This window comes from Musca autumnalis, unplaced genomic scaffold, assembly GCF_047663935.1.
Source record: "Musca autumnalis isolate F117 unplaced genomic scaffold, ASM4766393v1 scaffold_3, whole genome shotgun sequence".
NCBI classification, from domain to species: domain Eukaryota; kingdom Metazoa; phylum Arthropoda; class Insecta; order Diptera; family Muscidae; genus Musca; species Musca autumnalis.
This window is the reverse complement of record NW_027411866.1, coordinates 1969663-1995450: the sequence shown is the minus strand read 5'-3', so window position 1 is coordinate 1995450 and position 25788 is coordinate 1969663. Positions and strand designations below refer to the sequence as shown.

General features: G+C 33.7%; 1 protein-coding gene across 2 annotated transcripts; it reads right to left on the bottom strand.

The window, feature by feature from the left end:
* Positions 1–5940: 5940 nt before the first annotated feature.
* On the bottom strand, positions 5941–25242 carry LOC141397463 (probable citrate synthase, mitochondrial). 2 transcript variants are annotated; one of them, XM_073973699.1, is made up of 5 exons: positions 24932–25242; positions 24615–24687; positions 9113–9271; positions 7751–8110; positions 5941–7682 (listed from the first exon to the last, which is right to left on the bottom strand). In XM_073973699.1, exons 2-5 carry the CDS (start codon positions 24657–24659, stop codon positions 6852–6854), a joined length of 1395 nt encoding a protein of 464 aa, XP_073829800.1. In that variant the 5' UTR covers positions 24660–24687; positions 24932–25242; the 3' UTR covers positions 5941–6851. The 2 variants fall into 2 exon arrangements, with proteins under 2 accessions (XP_073829800.1, XP_073829801.1); XM_073973700.1 differs by having other exon boundaries at positions 24809–25027.
* Positions 25243–25788: the final 546 nt, after the last annotated feature.

Genomic DNA, 25788 nt, shown 5'->3' with positions numbered 1-25788 from the left:
ATCGACTTCCATAGTAGAGTAAAATCATAAAATTGCTGTAGTGGGGAATTCGATTTAAGAACGCCTAATTTCATGAAGTTTTTTAATGAAATTCACGCTAGTGTGGACCGGGACTAACTTTCGTTGCTAATGCTTGGTTTACATTTACGAAATCTACTCGATTTTAACTGTCAATTCCATTGATTAAACGTCAAACGAAATCCAATGGATTTCAGATGAGTTTTCATTTGACGTACACGCAAATGAATTGACAGTTGAAATCGAGTGAATTTCGTAATGTAAACCAAGCATAACTTCAGCAGGTTCAAAAAGAAGTGTGATGAAATTCGATAATCGTTTATTTTTCTCGTTTTGAAAATGGTCATATTCTTGTATAGGATATAGAATAGATAAATTTACATTTATTTGCCTTATATTTAGTATATTTTGTTAAGAAAATTTTTTGATATTTCGATAAAAAAAACACGGATCAAAAAATCTACTTAGAACATGTTTCTTTCCTCTATATTAGTGAAGACATCCGCTTAGAGGTAGTTTACACTATCTATCAATGTCATATGACACGAAACAAAAACATTCCATATCTACCCACGCAGGCAATGTGGATACGTAATTTTATTACATTTTTGCTATTGTGAACGCGCAAAGTAAATGGCGTAAGGAAAATCCCCAATATTGCACATATTAGCGACTATATAATGATGGAAAATTTCATGTCATATGACATTTACATATAGTGTAAACTACCCCTTAATATGTTGTTTGCACTAGCTTTGTTCCTTTACTTTTTTAATGGTAAGAGTGGTAAAAGAGAAAAGTGTCAAAATTGTTCAAAATTGCTCTCTCATGAACATTTTTACCAGAAAAGTAAAGGAACGGAAAAATGGTAGGTCTGGCAGCAATGTCAGAAAAAAACATAAAAAAATCAATTTTCGTCTTTTATTTCACAGTTTTTAATTTAGTGTTGTCAGTGTTCGACTTTTTCTTCGGTTTTTCGTCCATTTTGTGAAATAATCGTCAAACAAAAGTCGAAAAATCAGTTCTGCCATTTTCTACCTGCAGAAATTTTGCTGGTAGCCTGTGGTAGAAAAGAAAGCCATTCTCGTTCTCTCCGCCCCTCTCACTCTCTTAAAAATTGCTTCCAGTTTTGCCACTTTTCGGGGTTAAGGAACGCTTTGCAGGTTAAAAATGGTAACAAATGGTTAAAATGGTAACCTCAGGTAAGTAAAGGAACACAGCTACTGTTTGTAACCCAGCAAAAAAGTTTGAAAGTAGTGCAATGCAGAGTTATGATTTCAATACATCTTTCGATGCAGTCCACACGGAGTTATGAAAAATGCACTCAGCTCGATACATTTTAGAAGCACTCGCTTATAGATCCCTAGCAAAACAAAACAAATTTTTTGATCCCTACAGTCGCAGTTTTTTTTTTAACACAAGAAAGAGCGTCTAAAATTATAAGAATTTGTTTAAAAAATAAAGAAATACAAACTAAAGATACGAACATTGCTGTAATTCACGAGACGCAAATTATTTTTGAAGTGAAGTTAGAGTTTTTTTTGGAAATCTGAACTGGAGTTGGAGGAAAAATGAAAAACCATTTGGATGATGAAGCAATATCAGTTGCGGTGTCACAAAAAGCAGAGGAAGTAAACTCAGTTATGATCAAATTTAATGGAGAGTTTTTATAATTTGTATTAGTGTAATAAAGTTAATATTCTTGTTTGCACGAATAAGCAATGTATTTTATTTATTTTGGGATATTTGGAATGGCTTGCATATTATAGCATCTTTAGATTTAAATTCAATCCAAAACACAACATCAAAGGCTGTGATTTGGATCGAAAATGGAGTGCATCCTAGCTGTGTGCCGCGGAAGCAAAATGTAGTGCATCCTAGCTGCGCGCTCTCTTGTAAAATTCATAGGTGAATTCATAGGAAAAGATGTACTCCAGCAGCAATTGTTCTAGTGATTTAACTGCATCCGTGGATACTAACTTTTTGCTGGGTAAAGTTCTCCTTATGTAATTGGCAATAATTTCCACACTAATAGCCCGTTTAGAATATACCCTTGTACGATGATTAAGGGCATTATCTCGATTTAAGCGCTTAATCCACCCAAATCCCCCCTGATTTACCATACAAAATTAAATCAACTCAAAACTTGGATTTATTTTAAATCAAATCTTAAATCGAAATATTTTGATATACAACACAGCTTTTTGCTCCTAAAAATGCAACTATTGCAGTCTGTACCAATATTGGCAACTATGTTCATGTGTCGTTTATTTACTAGTGTTATGACTTTTTGACCTTTTTTCTCAAAAATGATTTCCTGTGGCGAGAGTGTATGAACTTTTGCCTATTAATGTCAAAAATAACAACGTTCATTCCATTTAATTATTAAGTCCAATTTACATATGCACATTAAATGATTTCGTTTTACGAAATCCTAGAATCAAATGAACTGTATTTACATCTGTTTTTGCGTCATTATCATTGCTTACGCACACAATCGCACATACCCACTTATACAATAACACAAACACAAGCACACACTTGCTCTGTTCCTTTACGTGCCTGAGGTTACCATTTCTTACCATTTTTAACCTGTAAAGTGTTCCCTTACTTTTAATAGCATACAATTTATATGATAGCAGCTTACCACTTTTACCATTTTCTGCCACTGTTACCATTTTTAAAAGTAAAGGAACAGACCAACTATTGGCCTGTTCCCGTACTTTATAAAGTGGTAAAAGTCGTAAAAGTTGTCAAAGTCGTAAACGATTTTCATATAAATTTTGTGTTCGGGAACGCAAAATGTGTAAAAGTGGTAAAAATTGTAAAAACTTTTTAGTTCTGGAACAGAGAAATAGGAATTTCACAACACAAATGTGTATCAAATAACTTAAATTAATTCTAAAAACAAAAAAACCTAATTTTTGCAAGTTTTTTAAACATTTATTTTTTACTTTTGTCATCGTTTGAGTATTTTTGTTTTTCTACAGCACACACAAACAAACAAAGACATCATAAAACAGTTGCATTTTTCGGTAGTTTATGGCAAAAAAGCAGGGTTGCTGATAATAGTATGGTGTTTTCGTGCGTTGTTTAGAATAAATGACGCAGCTATCGTCATTTATTTTTGTATAGTAAATGACGCAAAATGTTGCCTTTTTTGAGCAAATAAATGACGAAACAGCTCGAAATGACGAAAAAGTTGCTAATGTAAATTGGACATTAGAAAAGGTCACGCGCAAACCACAAAAAAATTGAAAATCCTATGAAATGAAAAAAAATGTTGCGCCAAATTTTTACCTGTTGCACGAATGAATGACATTTTGCCTATTAATGACTAAAATAATTTTTATTCCATTTAAATACTGAAAAATGTCCCGCACAAACCACATTCAATTTATATGATACATGGAATAAAGCTATATATGTCCCAATTTACATTAGGCAAGTTTACTTGCGGCAAGTCTCAGTTTGTAGGAGAGACACGTAAAGGGAATGGAAATGAAAAAAAATTGCTCGTACCGGCAATTTTCAGGCAATTCCTTTTATATTTTTCGTATTTCACATTATTTTCATCGTTTTGAAAACAAAACTTGTCGGAACGGAATTGCCTTTTATAAATGCAAGACGCAAGTTTAAAAAGGAACAAGAAAAATTGCCGCAGGTAAACTCGCCTAATGTAAATCGGGACTATGATATAAAATTATATGTAGCTGTGTTCCTTTACTTACCTGTGGTTACCATTTTTGCCATTTGTTACCATTTTTAACCTGCAAAGCGTTCCTTAACCCCGAAAAGTGGCAAAACTGGACGCAATTTTTAGGAGAGTGAGAGTGGAGAGAGAACGAAAATGGCTTTCTCTTCTACCACAGGCTACCAGCAAAATTTCTGCAGGTAAAAAATGGCAGAACTGATTTTTCGACTTTTGCTTGACGATTTTTTCACAAAATGGACGAAAAACCGAAGAACAAGTCGAAAACTGACAAACAATATTACAAGGCAATTCAAGGCCATCTATATGTAATTTGCGCCAGGAATTCCGCAGAATATATTAACTTGCTGAGAAATTTGAGGAAAAACGTGCATTAATCGACGTCCAGGAAGGAATATTTTGCTCAATAACAACTCCAAAGCTTTCTTGGGTCTCAAGATTTGCAATCTGAAACTAATTTTGTGCTTTTTATAAAGTACAATACCTAAAAACGCAAAAAATTAAGCAAAGGTCAGCTTTAACGAGGTATATAAGAAATTTGACCCTAAATAACGGCATTTGACCCCCAAAAATTATTTTCTTTTCTCTAAAATATATCTAAGACAACCAGAGACATTCGCCAAACCTAAAAAATTTATAAATTTTGCTACTAATTCCATAAATTTTACGATAATACTCGTATTTCCTTGGGGTGTATGTATACTTTTCTGTGTTGTGAAAATTGAATTTCTTTAATTGTAAATTATATACGAATTAGATTAAAATAAATTTGGTTAATTATGGTTATTTTGTCACCAAGGAGCCACACAGTGCAGTTGTTGCTGTAAAAAACCCAACGATTTAGCCAAAACTGTATTTTTGTAGGGTGTATGTATACTTTTCTGTGTCACTGTATTTTTCAAACAGCACACACTTACACAGATTGTGTATATAAGTCCCAATTTACATTAGGCGAGTTTACTTGCGGCAATTGTCAGTTTGATGGAGAGAGAGGTGAGGCATATGGTAACCCTTTGCCTCTCAGCCCCCTCTCTCACCTACAAACTGACAATTGCCGCAAGTAAACTCGCCTAATGTAAATTGGGACTAATTTTGAAGTTTTAGGAACACTCGAAAGAAAAAATTTAAATTGGCAGATAGCTTTAGCTAACCTTTTTAATTAAACCATGGGCAAACGTTTTCATTGCAAATCGATTCGAAATTCATCACATACCTGAGAGAAATAATTGATTTCGTGAAACACATAAGCCAGCAAAAAACCAAGAATGGGGAGGGAAGGTAGAGGAATCTCCTAAAAAAAAATACGGCTAAACCACCCTCAATTTTCTTGAAATTGGTCACTGAGTGCTAAATGACTTTCAGAATATAGAAAATATGCGTTTACTTTCCAAAAATCGTAAGGATAAAGCTTTTCATTTTATAATTAAATACTGAGCTGTCATTATTGATAAAAGAAAAAACCGAATATTTTTGACACTCACTGTATATAGTCCATATTCGAACCTGATCTAAATTTGGTAGATATATTAGAATGTGTAAAGTATGGACCAAATCGGTCACTCCCTTCAAGAGTTATCGTGAGAACAATTTTCCGAACATTTTTGAACTTTTGTGGGGGAGGTACCTGAAGGAATGGACCGATATGGCTTATCTTCGAACTTAGACTACGTTTGGACAAAATAGCATTGAATATAAGTTGCTACAACAAAAAACGAAGCGATTCGAGACCATGTCCTAAACTGAACTTTTCCAAAACTTTGTGTGTGAGGTACCCGAAGGAGTGGGCTGATTGAGTCCATACTGGAACCTCATTTAAGTCTGGTAGAAATATCACGATGTGCAAAGTATGGACCAAATCGGTTACTTCCTTCAAGAGTTATCGTGCGCACAAATTTCCCGAACTTTTGTGGGCCGATATAACCATCTTCGAACTTAACTAAGTTTGGAGAAAATATTACGAAAGCTAAATTTTGGACCAAATCGGTTCATCCGGTCTAGAGTTATCGTGCGCACCAGCCAGCCAGACAGACGGACATTGCTAAATCGACTCCAAATTGTCTGAAACTGATTTCGTCCAAACATACTTTGGATCCAAAACCATTATTTCGATGTTAGCATAAATATGCTGAGGGTATAAAAATTATAAATGGTAGTGTACACGACATTACCTCATGATTCTAACCCTTCTATATACACAAAACAAATGATTATTTAGTTTTAATTTATTTATTTTGAACACAATACATGATCCTTCATTCTACTACACGTCTGTGGGATCTATGAACATCGATTGCAATTTAACAAATTTTTAAAATTCAACCATTTTCAATATACATATTTGTAATGAATGGGCGGGCGTAGAAAATATGTATCTTTACGATACTTTTTCGTATATAATTAATTGTTACTCTATATAATGAGTATATTGTCGCCTTGTAGTATGAATAATTTTGCATTTTATGGATTTGACATAGTATTTCGGAATATTGTATATTTTCAATATTACAATGACAAACTATAATTTTTGTTTTATTCAAAATATTTGAATAATTTCATATAGTAAATTATTGTTCTAAGGATATTGGGTATTGAAATCGCTTCTCACAGTACGATATGCTTTGAAAACTAAAAGATAATACATTGACATTTTGTGAGGAAATCCAAGATGTGGAATCAAATAACTAAATATTGGGTTTTAATAAATAGTAAAAATATGAAACATGACATGTTCGTGAGTGTCCTTCCTGTTGCATCACTTTCACAACGTTTTTGTTTTCTATTACATTTTCTTTTTGTATAAACCAAAGAAAATATTCACAAAATTGTTTGTTTTATTTTTGGTTTTTTATTTATTTTTGTTGTTTGTTGTTTTATTTAAATTAAATTAAAATTAATTAAGCATTAATTCGTTAAGTAAATGTGTTTTGTTGTTGTTGTGTTTTCGTTCCTAGTTATGTATATCCTTCGCCTCATAGCAATACGATCAAAATAATTCTAAATCAGTAATGAGTTTCGAAACATTTTGATGAGTTGTCTTGATTTGATAGATACCTTTGTTGTTGTTGTTTTAGAAATAGTTTTTGGTTTTATTACTGTGTACGGTACGGTATTTGTTTATAAATTACTTCTTAACCATCTTCATGAGCATGTCTGTGGACAAGGATTTGGGACGTTCGATGGGCAAGCCCAAAGCGCGATCCCAGATGAGGGAGGCCAAGACACCGAGAGCGCGAGAGACGCCGAACAAAACAGTGTAGTAGTTCATTTCCTTCATGCCGTAGTATTGCAACAAGACACCGGAGTGAGCATCTACATTGGGCCATGGGTTCTTAACCTTGCCGGTTTCAGTGAGGATTGGTGGCACGACCTTGTAGATCTTGGAGACCAATTGGAAGAGTTCATCGTCGGGCAAATGCTTGAGGGCGAACTCGCGTTGGCAGGTGTAGCGGGGATCTGTTTTGCGAAGTACAGCATGACCGTAGCCGGGAACGACTTGTCCAGACTTGAGGGTCTTCCAGATGTAGTCCTTGAGTTGTTCCTCAGAGGGATTGTTACCGGCTTCTTTTTGCAATTTGCGCAACCAAACCAAGACTTCTTGGTTAGCTAAACCGTGCAAGGGACCGGCCAAACCGTTCATACCGGCGGCGAAGGAGAGGTAGGGATCGCTCAAGGCGGAACCAACCAAGTGAACAGTGTGAGCGGATACGTTACCACCTTCGTGGTCACTGTGGATGGTCAAGTAGAGACGCATCAATTCGGTGAATTTAGGATCGTCATAGCCCAACATCTTGACGAAGTTGGCGGACCAATCCAAATTGGGATCGATGGTCTTGGAACCCTTGCCATTGCGGTAGGTGTTGCAGTAGATGGTGGCAGCGACAACTGGCAATTTGGCAATCAAATCCATGCTGTCTTCATAGACATATTCCCAGTACTTGGATTTGTGAACACCCTGCCGATAAGCAAATTAAAATAACAGTTAATGTATGTGATCAAAAATTTGGGACAAACCAAACTTACCTCTGAGTAGGCCTTAGCGAATTTACTGTCGTGGTTCAAGGCGGTAATGGCAGCCGAAAATTGGGACATGGGATGCAAAGTGGTGGGGAAATTGTTCAACATAGTAACAACATGTTGGGGCAAGGCAGCACGTTCAGCCCATTCGCGGGACAATTGCTTAACTTGAGCCTTGGTGGGAACATCACCGGTCATCAAGAGCCAGAAAAGACCTTCGGGCAAGGGTTCAGCACCACCATCAGCAGCAGGCAATACCTTTTGGCATTCAGGAATGGAAAGGCCGCGGAAACGGATACCCTCATCAGCATCTAAGACAGAAGTTTCGGTGACCAAAGCTTTGATGCCACGCATACCACCATACATCTGAAAGGATTATAGTATATCGGTATATATTATATATCGGCGTTAATGGCCATAATTCGACATGGAAAGACCGACCATACCTAAAACTACATATAATACATCGTTTTTATTGATTCCACCTGTCTTCCCAAATCTTTGTAATACATTTTATCAAAGATCTGGCATACAATCGGAATGTCATTGGTATTTTTGATATTATGCAATTGTTGTAATGAAAAAAAAAATGACATAATCGTAAATCAATACATATTTGTTGTTTGCGAGGAGTGCGAGGGAGGAAGAACTAAAAACAAAATTGCATCAACATATAAGTCAATCGGTGGTTTGAAACAAAGTCAATGCATTGCATTCATCATCCACATTCCCATCGCCCCTTTTCTGGTGTCTTCTAGAGGTGAACATCAAGAAAGTGAAACGTTGTGTAATCACATGAAAATTATTTAGAACACGAAAAACAGAAAATGCACTTTTAATTTTAGCAGCGCTGCCTCACAAAAAGGCCGAGCGGAGGGAGGTGGCGGGAAGAGGAACCGGCATTTTAGTGGGTAGAAAAATAAACTGAAAGAAAATTTAACATTTTCATGATATTCTGTTGTTGTCGTCATTCTACTCTAAAGAATACGACAAAAACAAAATTATTCAATCGCTTGGCATTTGGCCATAATATTTTCCTCTATTGTTCTTGTTGTTGCCAGGTTTAACATATAAATGCAATGGCAGCGGGCATATGAAGGGGTTTTTTTTGCGAAAAATCTCTTTTTTATATTAAAAATAATAATAATTAGAAGACAAAATGTAGGGATGAAATTATCATTGAAAAAAAGAGACGATGGTCTCAGTGCTTCAGGGGAATATAAATAAGGAGTTTATGCAGAAGACGGTGATACATTTTATCGTATTACGTAATTATAATTTTACATTTTCTGAATATGCTTTTATTTCGTCATTAACAATATGTTGACATATTAACACACTCTCCGAGATATCGCGTATAATACTCACCATATCGATGGTAGTTTCACCCATTTTGAAGGCACCATATTGCTTCCTGAAGTTCTTAACGCGTTCTTGCTCAGCTGGAATTTTTTGGGCTAAAACTTCACGCAAACCGGAATCGGCAGTGAAGAAACGGGCATATTGGGCCAAGAAAGCATTCAATTTCTGTAAAGAGAAAGCAAAGAGAATATTAAAAATAAAAAATGGTTGGTTAAATTGAAATTATTTATTCTTTTAGAAAATGTGGTGGTGTGTGTACGCGCCTGAGATTAGATAATTCTTCGCTAATGTATATTTTTTTATTTTCTTCGTAGATTAGTAATGTAAGAATATTTAAACTTTAAATACATTCGTATACATTTATGAATGTATGTATTGCTGTTTTTATTGGCTAATCATTTGCTTTTGATGTAATAATGAAGGCTGTGTAATTTACTTGTCACGCTATGTCCATATTGGAATGATGCGACTGTTTCTGGCCTTCAAATTACAATCGAAATGCTTTCATTCAAAAGAAACGATCAGTAATTCTATTATACAGGGAAAATTTCTTTCCGTTTTAAAACTGATAAGAATTAAAAGGTGCCATCATACTACATATTGAGAAATAAAAACTTGGGCAATGATCCACCAAACCAAATACATACATACCATGTGTAGATTGCTAAAAGTGTTGAAAGTGGCGTGGTAATTCTATGTAACGTGACAGAATAAAAACTTATAACATCATAGACATTTTAAGAATTTCGAACATAATTCAAATGGTGACGTTACTCCAGAATCTTCGACATAATAAGAGGTCAGAATATGGCAAGTGCTAATAAACTGTATGCCTCTGTCATGTTAGTTAATAAGAAACGCAAATGCAATGATTGGAACTTCTGCTAGGTCCAGGAAAGAAATTTAATACTTTATCTACCTGAATACTAGTACTGCTATAGGAAAACAATTTAGAGAAAAAAAGAGTAATTTGCCCAATAGATTCTGATTTGGAGTAAGCTGTTAAAAACACTGTGTGATTCGGTATGAATTCCTCAGTCCAGATTTATATTCCACAATTTTTTCGTTCTCTTTTAAAAAATGCCTCCTGCATCTATATCGGCAATTCTTTTCTGTTCAGGCAAGTCTTGTTTTCAAAACATATAACGCCAATTACGAAAAATATAAAAGGAATTGCCTGAAAATTGCTGTACGAGCAATTTTTTCCACTTCCATTTCCCGTTACGTGTCCCTCCGACAAGCAGAGATTTGCCACAAGTAAACTTGCCTACTGTATACTGGGACATACACCTGTAAGTAAATAGCCGACATGAACATACTTAAATGTATTAACAGGCAGTTTCTGTATGTCGAAAGAAGAATATGTGCGAATGAAACACGCCCGAACTTTAATTTTCGAAATAAATTTACCTTTGCTTTTGCTTCAAAACAAAAAACAAATTTGAAAAACACACAAGAGTTTGGACGTGTTTCCTTCGCACACATTCTTCTTTCGACATACAGAAACAGGCTGTAAGTCACAGCGATTACGTTGACTAGGTCATGTCATAAGAATAAGGGCTCAGTCTTCAGACTTGTAAATATAGCTAAGGGGAGGAGCAAGATCTCTAGTATTTAAACAGCGTGAATGAATCAGTTACAACGGTACATTATCAAACAAGCAGCATATATTAGCATTATTTATCGTAAAATGATCATGAATGTGACAAGATTGGCTAAATAAATTAAATTATTATTTATAAATAAATCAATTTATGGGGCAGCATATGGCACACTTCATCACTTCGTCGTATATGAGATAAATCAGTTTGAATATAGAGCATCAAAAGCGTTAACAACTAAGAGTCACCGGCTATGTATGTACGATGATAAAGCGGCGTTGTAATTGAATATGTAAAATAGCCAATATTTGTTGTTAACTCAACTTACATCACACCTTTTTCCCAGTGAATGAAAATAAAAACCGCAAGCTGTATTGCTAGCTTGCCGCCGCCTAACCCTACCGGTGCACAGTGGATGCGGCCAACGACAAAAATCAAAAAAAAAAAATATCGTCATTTTAAACATTTAATGTTGCAAATCGCTTCAAAGCATTCCAAATTTTTCGAAACGCAACTTAATTTTTCCATTTTTCGCGGTTCTTAAGGAGGAAAAGAGAAAAAGTAGCTATGACGTAATGAAGAATTTAAAAAAAAATTAAAGAATATAATTGTAACCAAAATAATTAGATCTCCAATTTCTAGATTTAAAATAAATTTATATATGAAATTGTTTTTAGAGTAGCTATGATATTTAGGTGTATTCTTTGTAATTATATAAATTGGCCTCAAGATTGGCTTCAATTGCAAAGCAAATAAATAAAAAATAAAATAAATAAAATAAAAGCCTCACAAACATAACTAATTTTGAAGAAAAAATGTATTAAAAAATGAGAAAAAATAGTTATATGCTAAGCGAATTTATGAAACAAAGGACTATTTTTAAAGCCTTAACTTAAGTTGAACCATTTAGTAAATTGCCTAATGCTAAGTTTACATTTACAAAATCCCCTCGATTTCAACTGTCAATTCCATAGCTCAAACGTCAAATGAAATCTCATCTGGATTTCATTTGACGTTTAACCTATGGATTTGACAGTTGAAATCGAGTGTATTTCGTTAATGTAAACCAAGCATAAGCTTAATTTTTCTAGTTATGAACATTCCTCTAAATTGCAAGGGTTGTCAAATATTTTGGTTATAATATTGGTAAAAATGAAATCATTTAATAATACAGATGTATGGACTTCCAAAAAGTTTTAGTCACTTTCCAAAAATACGCAAGTATGGCCACTAGTACCAAATTGAAGCCTAGCGTCTGTAGATTTCAAAACTGTATAGACTTTTTGCCGAAATTTGGGGTTTTGGAAGTTATGACCAAAAGTTTAACTCCCTTTTTAGTTGCTGAATTCATATTTTTTGAATTTGTAAAATTATTTTTATTATCCTTTCTCACATTTATGTTCAGTAGAATGTTTTTGTGCTATTAGTGATTTATTTGATCATGGTAACTTGGAGCCGCACTGAAAACTCGCGATTGAAAAATAAAAGGTTTTGGGGGTATACATTTTAATAAATATTTTTTCATGTTTGGTCAAAACGTGGAAATTTTCCCCGCACTGAAAACGAAAAATACGTTATTACAGGTAAAAGAGAAAAAAGGTGATTAAATCTTATAAAATATAAATCTTATAAATACAGAAAAATATATGGCAACCCTAGGAGGCACTTGCAAAAGTGGACAAATGTCACATTTATTTATAAAATCCTGTTCTAAACTCTGTGTTCACTATTAAAGCCTAAACCGTTTAGAATTTGTTAAATATCAGTGAAATACATTAAATGGGCATAGAAATCATAAATGGGGTATAGCAAATCATGGACCAATATTGACAGTTTCTCGCGGGGAGGTTTACTATGCAATAACAACTCCTAGTACCGGATTACAGCGAATTCGGTTAAACAATATGTTGGCAACAGTAAAATACTTCAATTCAGAATGATTCGTTAACTGGGAACCACACAAAATTTTGGACCTAGGACTCCAATATTTGTGTTAGAGTATTTTTAGCCACCAATTGGTAAAAATTTCAGTTCGATATATCATCTAGAAGTATTTTTGTCATACCTTCCCATGTAAAGGCCACCACTGTGCGGTGGTGGTATCATTCATACATGTGCGAAGTGTTCTCTTAAACGATTGCAACAAGTTGTAATTCAAAACCGACTGGTGACGTGGATGTGATTGTCATCATCATTTGTTTTCATTATAAATGTAGATTTTTCTATTAAGAAATAAACCATTAGCATGGATTGAAAAATGTTATTTTTCCACCTAGGTATTTATAGTTCCTGGTTTGGATTTATTGGACATTAAAACAAAAGAAATGACAATTATGAATAATATATCTTGACATTATTCCACTCTTCTTGTTTTGATGTAACTGGACTGGCTACCAAAGTATGTACATCAATATATTGTGTCACTATGAAAATTGTATTCATACTGACAAAATAGGTATCAATGTTATAGCATTAATTGGCAAACCGAAACTTAGTTTGCAATGAAAATTTCTTGAAATTGAATACTTTACATCATGGTAGAACAAATACAAGGTAAGGTTAATACTACAACTCGAACAACAACCACAAAGGAATTTGTTTTTGTTTGTAACGTTACTGTCAGTTGTATTTGTAAACAAAACAAGGAAATGTCTATAAATTATTGGAATTTAAAAAACTAATAATTTTTCACATTTGGTTGAATATTTTGGAAAACATGAATGAAAACTCGTTAGATTTTCAATTTTTATGTTTCCACATCATTCCACTAAATGCATAAATTCTCGCAGAAAGTAGAATTCTTGCAGAAAAGTTTGGGGTCGCTGGAAATTCATAGAAAAAGGAGAAGCTGTTTCAATGTTTTGTTTTAGAAATCAAAGAAGCACATGTTTATTAGGGCTTTATTTTTTTCAATTTTAACAAAATACCTCACATATTAACAAACGTTGTATCGTCTCTACAAGCGGGGATTTACTGCGCGGCTTATCGTTCGAACTTGGAGGAGATTACATATCATTGATATGAAGAGGTGTTTCTGGGAAATGTTTTTTCCGAATGATATATTTTTTTTCTCCAAAAAAGATATGTCCCTAATGTACATCGAAATAGAAATAAATGTATAAAATGTCATATGAAATTTGACACTAACGTTACATCCCAGTTCAGTCAGCTGTGTATTGCTGCTACCTTTTCTTATTCTACCATGACTTTACATATACCTATACTTTGACACAAAGCAAATTACTCATGAAAGACATTTTTCAATTATTGCTGCTATTTGTTGCTAATTAACAAAAAACAGAAAGAAATTAAATTTGTTCATCTGTTTCCAGACATTAATGCAAAGAGTTGGTTTCTATACACAAGTGCACCTAAAAGTACATATGGGTGATTGCAATTTAAAGAAAACAGTTAATCCATCACATGATGTCATTAGAAACACAAGTACAGGTATATCTATAATTTTTCCTTCAAATTAATTTATAAATATGCATTATTTCTTCAGAATGATGAATTACATAGAAAAAACTGTCAGTTGAAATAATCACTATGTACTAGTAATAGACATTCCTCTTCAACATCATATTTACATTTCCCCATCTATCTCCAATTTAAACAAACAAACCAAAGGGGTGTTCGTTATTGTGGTTTTGAAGTTCAAGAAATTAACTTTTCAAACATGAAGATTGTGTGCAATTTTGATTTATTTGTGTTAATTTTTCCACTAAATATAGGAGTAGTAGAAAAATGATATGGCAAAATGAAACGAAATCACATGACGTTGATAATTAAATGATCACATAATACTTTGTGTTCATGGTATGTATACATATATGCGTGTGTGACGGACGACTCAAGCCATACAGCATTTGTTTAGCGCTACTTTTATTTAGCGTATTTTAGAAAATCTTATCTTCACAGTAATTTAGAACCCTTGTGCTGATTGCGTATCATTTATCAGATAATAGAAAATATTTTTTTTAACATGGTTGACATTCGGCGCTATCGAAAACATACTTCCTTGGGTTTCATATCAGTAAACGCTTATCTGTTATCGTTACCATGACTTTGTTGGAATACACCAGTATTTTCCCTGCGGTAGATAATTATCACTAAACTCCCAATAATTTTATGGTCTTGATTAGAGTAAAGTTATTGAACCATGATATAAAATGAAATGTTACGAGCGCTGCTACTAGTTTTATAGTTCCACAAGTCATAAACATAAGGTTATGTATTCAAATTAATCATTCAATTCACATTACGAACAAATCGTCCAGAAGTTGGTAGAAAGACAAATTTATGTAACTGCAAATCTTCACATTAGATAACACTGTGCAACAGTTTTAAGCTAATTTTGGGCAAACAATTTGAGCTGAGGATTTTTTGAAAGTACAGACGACCCAAACGAGAAAAACCCTTGTTGGGTGTTTTGTGTCAGATCCAGCTTGGATTTATTTTATGGCCCCATCTAAACATTGTTAAATATTCACTTATTAAAGCAATTCGGGGCTATATCTCTGAAACCTATATGAATCTTCATCTGACCTCTGAAGCAAATTTGTAGATAAGGGCAAGAATAAAATATTTGAGAAAATAGTAAACTCGAAAAAATGCATTTATTACCCTCAAATATTAAAATGTATCTAAAAATTCCATAATTTGTATACATTTCGCACCATATCTCCAAAACTGTTAAATTTTTCTTAATGTTTTCTTTTGGAAAAATATTCGCTGGAAAGTAATTCACAACTCTTCCTGCCTCTATCACGTTGTATATTTTTCAACGACAATTTATTAAACATTCCAATAATGTGGGGAAACCCCAAATGCGAGAATATACTGCTGGTGTGAACATTGTTTGAAATACGTGTTGTAAAAGATATGATACAAAATACCGCTGAAACAACATGATATAAACATTTTAGAGTTTCAGAATGATTCGAAGAATTGCCGAGAACATTATTTGGAATATTTTTGTAAAAGGTTACTTGGTTCAAATCCCAATAGCTTAGCTGATACCGACCAGAATTTGAGAAATTATGTAAAATTTTCTGTATTTTATAATTTTTTATGCCCTAGGTAAAGTTTTTCTTATGTGGTCTGTTCAACAGATAAGTTCTACTAGTTTAGGGCTACAATTTTGCTAAAAACTGCACGCCAAATTCCTACTCGCTTATGAGATAAATGTCCGATAAATGCAAAAAATGTAGTTTTAGCCCGGTTTAGATCAGGTCATAAAATCTGAACTGGATCTGATAGGACAAAAAACCCAACTAGGGGTTTTGTTGTCTCAATACTTTCAAAAAATGCATACTAGAAGTTGTTTGTATTTTCAGTGTTTCATAGTGTAATATGAATGTAAAGTTAAGATTGACATTAATCTATCCTTTTCAGTGTCAATAATAATTTCTGCCCATGTAAAAACATTGCTAAATGTCAAATATATTCGACACATGGACTGGGAGGGCTAAGTAGATAGAGGAAATACAGTAAATCATATTTAAATGTTACAAATATCCGACATCAGATTATTTATTGTCAGTTTTATACCAAACCAATTTCTATAACTTTTTCAATATTTTGTAATTCCATAGTAAAAACACAACGTGAATATCTATAATTTTCAAAGTTACAAACAACCTTTCCATTTCAATATGATGAACACACAACAGCGACTGCAGTTAATGGCTGCAGCAGATTGCATCGACATTTAATGACAAGCAAGTGCTGGGAAAATAAAACATTCTCAACTTCCTTATTTATTGTTATATGATTTTAAATAAAATGATTTATGAATAGCAGTAATTTGAGTTCTAACAATACGAATGTAAAAAGTGGAGAGAAGAACAATGTCAAAACAATAACGAGCAAGTTTTTAATGCGAATATTAAACAAAATGATAAAGAAGATGCGCTTATATCTGTGTTAAATACAAAGATTTTTGTTGACTGTTAAATATTTCCAACTACAACTATTTGTAGTACAAGGTTCAAGGTAACAAAAAATAATAATGAATGAATCTTTTCTGCCACCTCGAAAGTAAGAATCAATTGAATACGGTTCCTCTTAAAAAAGTTCATTCAATTTGAATAGTACCATTGGTAAATGCCCAGAACATGTCCATTGAGTAAGGGTGATTTTGGCCAGATTTGTGCGCAATTCTCAGAGCACTCTCTCTATATTTTTCCCCACCCAAACAAGACTCATGATACACAGTTGATAAGTGTTTATTTTGTTAGACGCTAAATTTATGTCTATCTTACGTAAGAAAAATATGAAGGAGAAAAAACAAAGAAAATGAAAATGTTTCTTTTATGTATTTTTAGATTTAAATACTCTTCGACGCCACCAAAAGAACATTTCAGCTACACGAAGCCATATATCATTTTTTTCATATACATATGTATACACTTTTTCTTTGTCTACTCAAACTTTGGTTAGCTCAAAACATAGGAAGGGTCGTATCGTACATATGTATGTCGCAAAAAAACAATAGTTCAATAACCGTAGCAATCAAAACAATAACATATGTATATGAATACATATGTATGTCATGGTGTCAACCTTTTCCCTTTGCCGTGGCAGAATCTTTTACTCAATTATATAATTAAACAAATGTCAAGTTGTATTCGTAAAAGAACTTCTAACCTTTAAAATCACATCGTTCCAGTTAATACCAGTTAGCACACTGATATTGACCCATATCGTTGTCTGTTTAATTCGATTAGAATTATTAAATTTCAATTTCGAAAGAAAAGGCGGAAAAAAGACAAGCCTCGTTCGTTGTGTGTTCTGCCCTCCTTCCTCTTCTTCCTTCTTTCACTGATAACGTGGTAATCAATGTGAGTGGAACACTGGCGCGCAAATTAATTGTAGTATATGCCCAGCAGTTATTGTTTGCCTTCTCGTCCACATAGTCATACCCATGTGATGCACACCCTGCACCCTGTAACCCTCAAAAAATTGCACACGCATTACCATCAAATCTTTAACGGCAAGAAAATAATACATTTGCGACTGGAAAGACAAGATTCATCAAAGTAAAGTGCATTAACTCAGAGAGGGGAAATGTGTTGGCCAGACGACAATTGTAAAAAATAATAATTAAAGTATAGCAAACTGTCTACAAAATTGCTTTTTTTTTTTGGAAGTACACTTAATTCAGTATTGCATTTGGAATATCAACATTACGAAGCAAGTGGAAAATTTACAGCCCGATCTCTCCGTGAGTTTTGTCTTTCTGCCGTTAGAACTTAAACGAGGAAGTGAAACAACTCACGGGGAGTTGATATTCATGATTGGGCTTGTTATTGTTGTGGAATGAGACACAACAAGAACCACCGTGAAAACACACCCCCTGATATACTATCAATGGCCCATTTATACAAGCATTGAAAAGAAGGAATAGAACACTCCATTCGTGTCCTTTTACCCCCGAGACCGAACGGCATATGAAGTACTCGGAAAGTGCACCACAATTTTTCCCACAATCATCATCACTAAGTGATGTCGCACTATGATCACCACGTGGGGGTTTTGAATACAAAAGTAGCCTCTTATCATTTAACTAAATTAATAATCAAACTCAATATATCCTGGTTGCTTATACTTCCATAACATTTTGATTTTACGGTGTAGTGTAAAACAAGTGCTTCTGCATCTTTCATTCTGTCTTATCAGTCAGGAATATGACGATTTAACGCATGATTTAAATCAAACATGTGTTACTGTCTGGTACTTGTATAAATATAAATAAAAAAGCTTATCTCTTGCAAGACCATAGTAGACAAGCTTACAAATTCTGGATCATCATATGAAGGTTGGAGTTATGACGAAAGGTTATTTTCGATGAATCCGAAATTGATTCGTAGGCTCATAAGCGGAAAGATCTACTTCAGTTTAATGGAAAGGAGCTACATATGTATGTATATGCCAACGATCATTAGTCGAAATCTATCTTCAGTTTAGCTGCAAAGACTAAAATTTTAATAGGTTTTCTAATGAGATAAGTGATTGAATCCGTCGTGTATAGTGTATTATAATATAAATCGCCTCAACACCAAAACCTTAGAATAAATAACGAAGAATAGCATATCCATACAAATGAGGTGGTTTTTAATGACGTCGACTCTCTGTCACATTTCTATTGTGATTGTGTTCATGAGAATTACATGCCAAATGTTAGCTAATGCTATCTATACACGAGCCCTCTCTTTTAAGTTCTTATCATTTTCCATAAAAAAATCAAAATATTTTCCTCAATCTGCCTACGTCACTACAGTAATAGACCGGAAAAGTGACGAGTGAGATATCATTAGAGATATGGCATATTAAAATAAGAATTCGTGTGGCAAATCTAACAAAAGCTATTTATTTATAAGTTCTATGCTATGCTTTATTGAAAGAGTAGTAATGAAAGTATTTCTAGAATATGCCAAATTATTAGTAGATTTTAGTTTGTAAGCACTTGCTCATGTATTGAACAAAGCCGAAATATTTATCGAAACAACATATAAAACTCAATTCGACATGTGTGGTGATGGTGATGTCATGCAATTTTTTTACAACCACAATCGTTACTTTAAAGAGAATATGAAGGCAAAAGCAAATGAACTTCGTATTTGATCGAAATTAATTTCAGGTAATTTAATGCGTCTGGAGTTATGGAAAAATTATATGGAAATATTAATATACATACAGATGCTGAATAACCTGATTATTTTTTATTTCAAAAAATCTATACATCATAGAAAGCTTCCAAACCAATTTATTGCAAAAAAAAATCTTAAAATTGTTTATGCACCTTAAAATTGAAATAAAATCTACTCGCTTAAAGTGTTTTTAGTTATCATTCCGCTTTTCAGAAAGATAACAACACAGCGCCAATTGACGCCAATGACCAAAAGTCATTAAGATAAAAGGCTAAAGCTCCGCTAAAAAAGATTCGACTAATTTTTAGCTTTCGCTGCTAACGTCGACATAAATCAAAAATTATATTTGTTTATTGTTGTTGTTTTGTATGCACTATTGTAGGAAAGTTTTTTTCTTTTCAACGAGGAGCTATAAAATTAATGTGATTTGAGTTACTGTTGACGAACGAATTACTTTCAGCTTTAACAAATAAATAATCTTGATATGTACTTTGTAAATTACGAAAAAAATCTAAGATTTTAGATGACTCCATTATTGTAGTATTGAAACCTGTTTTTTAAATGTAGGAAAAACATGTGAATGAAAATGATGTGAAGGTCTCATCAATTATAAAAAAAAAAACAGTTGAATGTGTCATGAGTTCAACTGCAATTTAAAACAGGTAAAATTAGTTTAACTAGAACATAGTGTCAAGTAAATCTGTTAAATCATTCAAAGCTAATTTTGTAAATTTAACATGGATAAAACAGTGTTAAATTGGTTGAAATTGTCAATATATATAGAGATATTTCTAAATTAGGAAAACCTTCTCCAACAAAGCAAAATTTATTTTCGTTTCAAAACCAGACCAGAAAGTGTACTTTGTTATCATCGCAGTTCAATCACCTCATTTCAGTTCAAGCAAACTTGTTTAGAGAAAGGCAACACTTATAAGGCACATTTCCATAATCTGAAACAAAATATTAAACGTTTGAAGTACCAGTTTATTTAAAATTAAATTAATAGCCTGTTTATATTATAGCATTTTGCAGGGTTAACCCTCATTATGAGGATTTATTTGAAATATAAGCAAATGAATTGGCATTTCACAAGGTATATCGAAAGAAAATGAATGCGAACACCTAAACTTTGATTTTCATGGTAATATTGACTTTGTTTTGCTTGAAACAGGCTGTAAATTATGTATAATGAAGTTTATCAAAAAAAAAAAAAAAAAAAAAAAAAAAAAAAAAAACGCAGTATGAAATATTTAAGAGAAAATGTGTCAGATTCTCTTTGTAAGTCCATATCTACATTAGGCAATTTTCAGTTTGTCGGCAAGGGTTAGCACATTCCTCACCCTCTCTTCATCAAACTGACAATTGCAGCAAGGAAAATTGCCTTATGTAAATATGGACTATTTTAACTCAAATTCCAGAAGTATGTCACCAAGATACAATGGAACTCATTCCTACTCTATGTAAGTATCTATGGACATTAACATTACATATTCCATATAACAAACTCCAACAGAAAAACTCCGGCATAAATAGAATACTCTACCTTGATTACAAAAATGTAAAGTTTGTTGGGGGGAAGTCCATACATCCCGAGATATGGGACCTTAAGTTCCGAAAATACCCTTGTTAAAGAAAAAATAAAAAAATGTTGTTTTCGTGCCCTAAATTGGCTCCTGTCCATAGGAGAAAGTCTCAAATCCGCGGCCGAAGGCCGGATACTTAGAAAAAAATTAAAATTTAAAAAAAAATTTCAGATTTTTTCCGTCAGCTGGTAAAGTATTCAATTTGTTCCAAAACTCCTATTAGAAAAACAATGATAGTGGCACTCAATATAAATGTTACATAAACATCTAACCACACCTACTCAAAAAATAAAGAAAAATCAAATAGGCAACAAATTTTCTTAGGCCACCCCATTATCAATAATAATAACCAATCCACCAACTCAATCAATAATAAGTGTCCTTAAATTTTAGTAATTTTTTAGTCTTTTATTTATTTTATTTTACGATTCTCATATTTTTCTTTACAAATTACCACCTGTCACTGACAAAGCAAAATAAGGCCCTTAGAGGTCATTTTTGGCCAGTTTTTGTTTTATCCCACAAACAGGATTATTTATAAACAAGTTGCAACAAAACAACAAAAAATAATGCAAGAATTATTATTTTGTTATGTAATGGGGCAGTGGGTAAACAGAAAAAGGCCGATATGAATTTTTTCAACGCAAGCGTAAAAAAGTCATGATAAAAGAAAGTGGCAGGCGGGCGGTTTATTTTTTTAACCCCTCAAATGAAATTCCCCCCACGGTTGCCACAGTTGGTAGAATATTACCAAATTTGGTAACTTTTTATAGGGTTGGTAACTTGGTAACTTCGTTTGTGGTTTGGTAACTTTTTTAAGGTTTGATTGAACAAACTATAAATTCTCTGTTCCAGAACATGCAAGAACCTACTATTTTTTACTACGATAAAATTTTTTCGAAAAAATAGTAAAAAATAAGTGGACTCTTGCAGTACTGGAACAGACCAAACATGTTTCCGTTTCTTTTATTATTTTCCGCATGTAAATGTGCGTCAAATTGGTCAACGGCGAGAGATGCAAATATCATAGTAAGGGTCATTCTTCGCATCGGTTATGTGGGAATATTTTATGCCTCTAACGAAGAGAAACTACCAAAACGTAAGCCATGTCGGTTCGGTAATTGGTAAAATCCTTCAAAATATGTACCGAAAGTCGGGCAGTATCCTTCTAAGGGTGCAATATCAAACGATTCTCGAAAGAAATGTTGTAACTACCAAATTTGAGCAACTTCAGTTGGATAATGTGGCTAATGGCTAATGTGGCGTTGTATGGTGGCTCAGTAGAAATAATTTAAAACAACGAAAACTTATTACCAAAGAAAAAGTCATGGGTTTCTTTTCTAAATATAATTTTCGGGGGAACATAACTTCCAGTAATAAAGATATAGTCATTATACTAACAGCATGTTTCTGTATGTCAAAAGAAGAATGTGTGCGAATGAAACACGTCCAAACTCTTGTGTGTTTCCCAAATTTGTTTTTTGTTTTGAAGCAAAGGTAAAATTATTTCGAAAACTAAAGTTTGGACGTGTTTCATTCGCACACATTCTTCTTTCGACATATAGAAACAGGCTGTAAAAATGTGACCAATTTTCCCGCAAAACTTTTGGTTCATTTCACCCACTAAATATTATCTGATCATAATCTTAAGGCAGGCTTTTTCTACGTCGTAAACCCAAACCATACGATCAGACCATCATTGCGACCCACATAGCGGCTACAAAATCGGATTAAAAGCTTGCTTTTGGTCCCTAAATATTTCATGATCACCCCCAAAAACTAATCATTTTTACTCTGGTAGGAGCTCGACGTCCGTACAATTCGTGACGATTACTCCACTATTGCGGTCTACACATACACAATTACAAAGGTAGTGGTATCACACCAAAGAAAATGTTGACATAACATATTCAACATTTTACGATACCACTACCTGGGTAAATGTGCCATGGGACTGCAGTTTGATTAAAAATTTTAGTGGACGGACACACAATTCTCAAAATCGCTTTATCTCGTCGAGATAAGAATTTTGGTGTACCACAGGGGGTCGGTCTACGATGAATATTTCGCGGAGATACATGCATTTTCTGAAATTCTTGATCCAAAAACGTTTTGTTTGTATACCTAACAGAGACCAAATACTAAATTTCAGCCATGTCGTATAGATACTGTGGCTATAACCTTAAAATGTCGAAAAACTGGAGGTTACAGTCAAATATATTCGATTTACAATTTTTGCAATTTTTTGTTGTCGTGGCATTTAAAAAAAATGTATTTAATGGACCCATGCAACCCTATACGCGAGAAAAATAAATATCTATTTTGATTTCAATATTTCATGCTAATCTAGAACAAGGCACATTTATAAAAGGTAGAGGTGACAATCAGCTGTATTTATACTTTTTTTTTTGTAAATTTGTGCTCTGTTCCAGAAACTGCAAGAAGCTACTATTTTTTACTACGATAAAATTTTTTTCATTATGTTATCGAAAAAAAAATAGTAAAAATTAGTAGATTCTTGCAGTACTGGAACATACCATTGGTTTTCAAAATTCAATAGGGTCTACTCATGAAATTTGAAACATCGAAATTTGCTACCATAAAATACTCATTTTCATCGTAAAGGTGTAACAACAATGACCTGCGACTGTACTGTATGCTTTATATTTGCATTTTGATTCAAATTTGTTCTATTTTAGAGGATTTTCAAAATGCATTTATGTTTTTCCTGAACGACTCCATTATTCAATATTTTATTTGACATAAAATTTTCAATAACAACAATGTTGTTTTTGAAAATTTGTTAGTTGTTGTAATTCATGCATTTACCGTATATAAATATGCCTAGATCTAGAATATATACATTTTACAGGGTTTCCGATGCATAGTTCAATGTGTAGCAAACGAAATGGAAAATATAATTTGGTAACTTTTGGTAACATTTTCGGAAATTTTTGGTAGACAATTTTTTTACCCAGTGGCAACCGTGATTCCCCCCCAAATCGAGTCGTAACTCGGCCATGTGTGCTCTCTCCCTCTCACTTTCCTCTCTATTGTTTTTTCTGGTAGAGAGTTAACATAACGGGGGAAATCTTATCATTTTTGGTCACACATTTCATGGCTAAAATCGTGGATAAGTAGGCCAACAAAGAGCAGAACTACCAAAAAGTAGTGTTACATGGCATCCAAATTGCACTTCACATTCATAATTATGTTTGTTAAAAAACAAAACTCATCCACGTTTACACATCATCATAATCGCGTACAAACACACACATTCACAACTGAATATATTGTAGAGTTGGATTAACCCTACTTTTCGCAATGTTAATGATTTCAACAAAAGGGGAGGGCAGGCAACATATACAGGGGCCGATGACTTTCTCGAACTAGCAGAGAGTTCAAAGTTTACACTTCTATGGTAGATTAATAAAAAATCAAGCAGAAGGAACACATTCCCGGGAAACTTCTTGGAACACATGGCGCTAGCCGGCAATGGTCTTTTATTCAACTTTTGGGTTTTATACAATGCGATTATCTTTTTCTAGGCATTTTAATCTTTTACAGCACACGCATGGCACATCACACCACTGCTCTGTCAGATCATTGGCAATCTTTGCCTTTTCCAACTACGACACACTCACACACCAATGAAATTATTTTAACTCACCTGAGCTTCTGGCAATTTACGCGTTGAAATACGGTAAAGCGACATTGTGTTCGGATCAGTATTATTTTACTTCCTACAAATAGACACAAGAAAAGAACAAGGAATCAAAATCACTTTCGCTTCACACAATTCGCGTGTTATTTTATTGTTTCTTCTTCTATGTTTTCTTTCAAAAAAAAATTATTTGAAATTACACGCTTGCTTTTGTTTTTCTTTATTTTGTAGACCACAACAACTGTCAAGGAAGAAATTGTTCTTTCAGCCTTTCTTGGTAGTAGGAGCAAGCAACAAAAATAAAAAAGAATGGAAGCACTCACAACAATACACTCTCGCACTTCTCTAACGATTCCGTTTGTCGTCGTCTGTTGATGCTCAGAACGCGAATGATGTTTAATAATGGTCTCATTCTGAATGTTTTAGCTCCGTTCATTCAATCATTCGCTGAAATGAGCAACGTCAATAGTTCAATTTGTTGCATTAACCTCAAAAACTGTTTAGTTCCAGCACTTGTTAATAGCCGTGGCACAATTAAGCCCTCGGCACATACGGTCCGTTTAGTGACACGTTGGGACACGCGTTGTCCCAAAACAGTTAAATTATATTTATCTTTAAAGCGCTCGGCACATACAGTCCGTTTAGTGACACGTTGAGACACGCGTTGTCCCAAAACAGTTAAATTATGTTTAACTTTAATGCGTCAGCCATATTGTTGTTTTTCAAAAAACTTGGCTTCACTTACACTTTTTTCATGTGGTTGTTGTAACGCAACGCACAACGCACCGTATGTGCCGCGGCCATAAGCGCTCGGCACAGTGGCGAGTGGAGCGTCGCGTTACAACAACCACATGAAAAATGCATAACCAAACTTGGCATCACTTACACATTTTTCGTGTGGTTGTTGTTTTCAACGCGCAACGCGTCGCACAACGGATCGTATGCGCCGAGGGCTTTAATGCTCCAGCCATGTTGTTGTTTTTCAAAAAACTTGGCTTCACTTACATTTTTTTCATGTGGTTGTTGTAACGCAAGGTTCAACGCACCGTATGTGCCGAGCGCTTTATCAAGGTAGTGGTATCGTAAAATTTTGAATATTTTATGTCAAAATTTTCATGTGGTTGGGGAAAATAAATAGTTTTTTTATAAAGGGATTTGACATTTCATATTCGAACAGCTG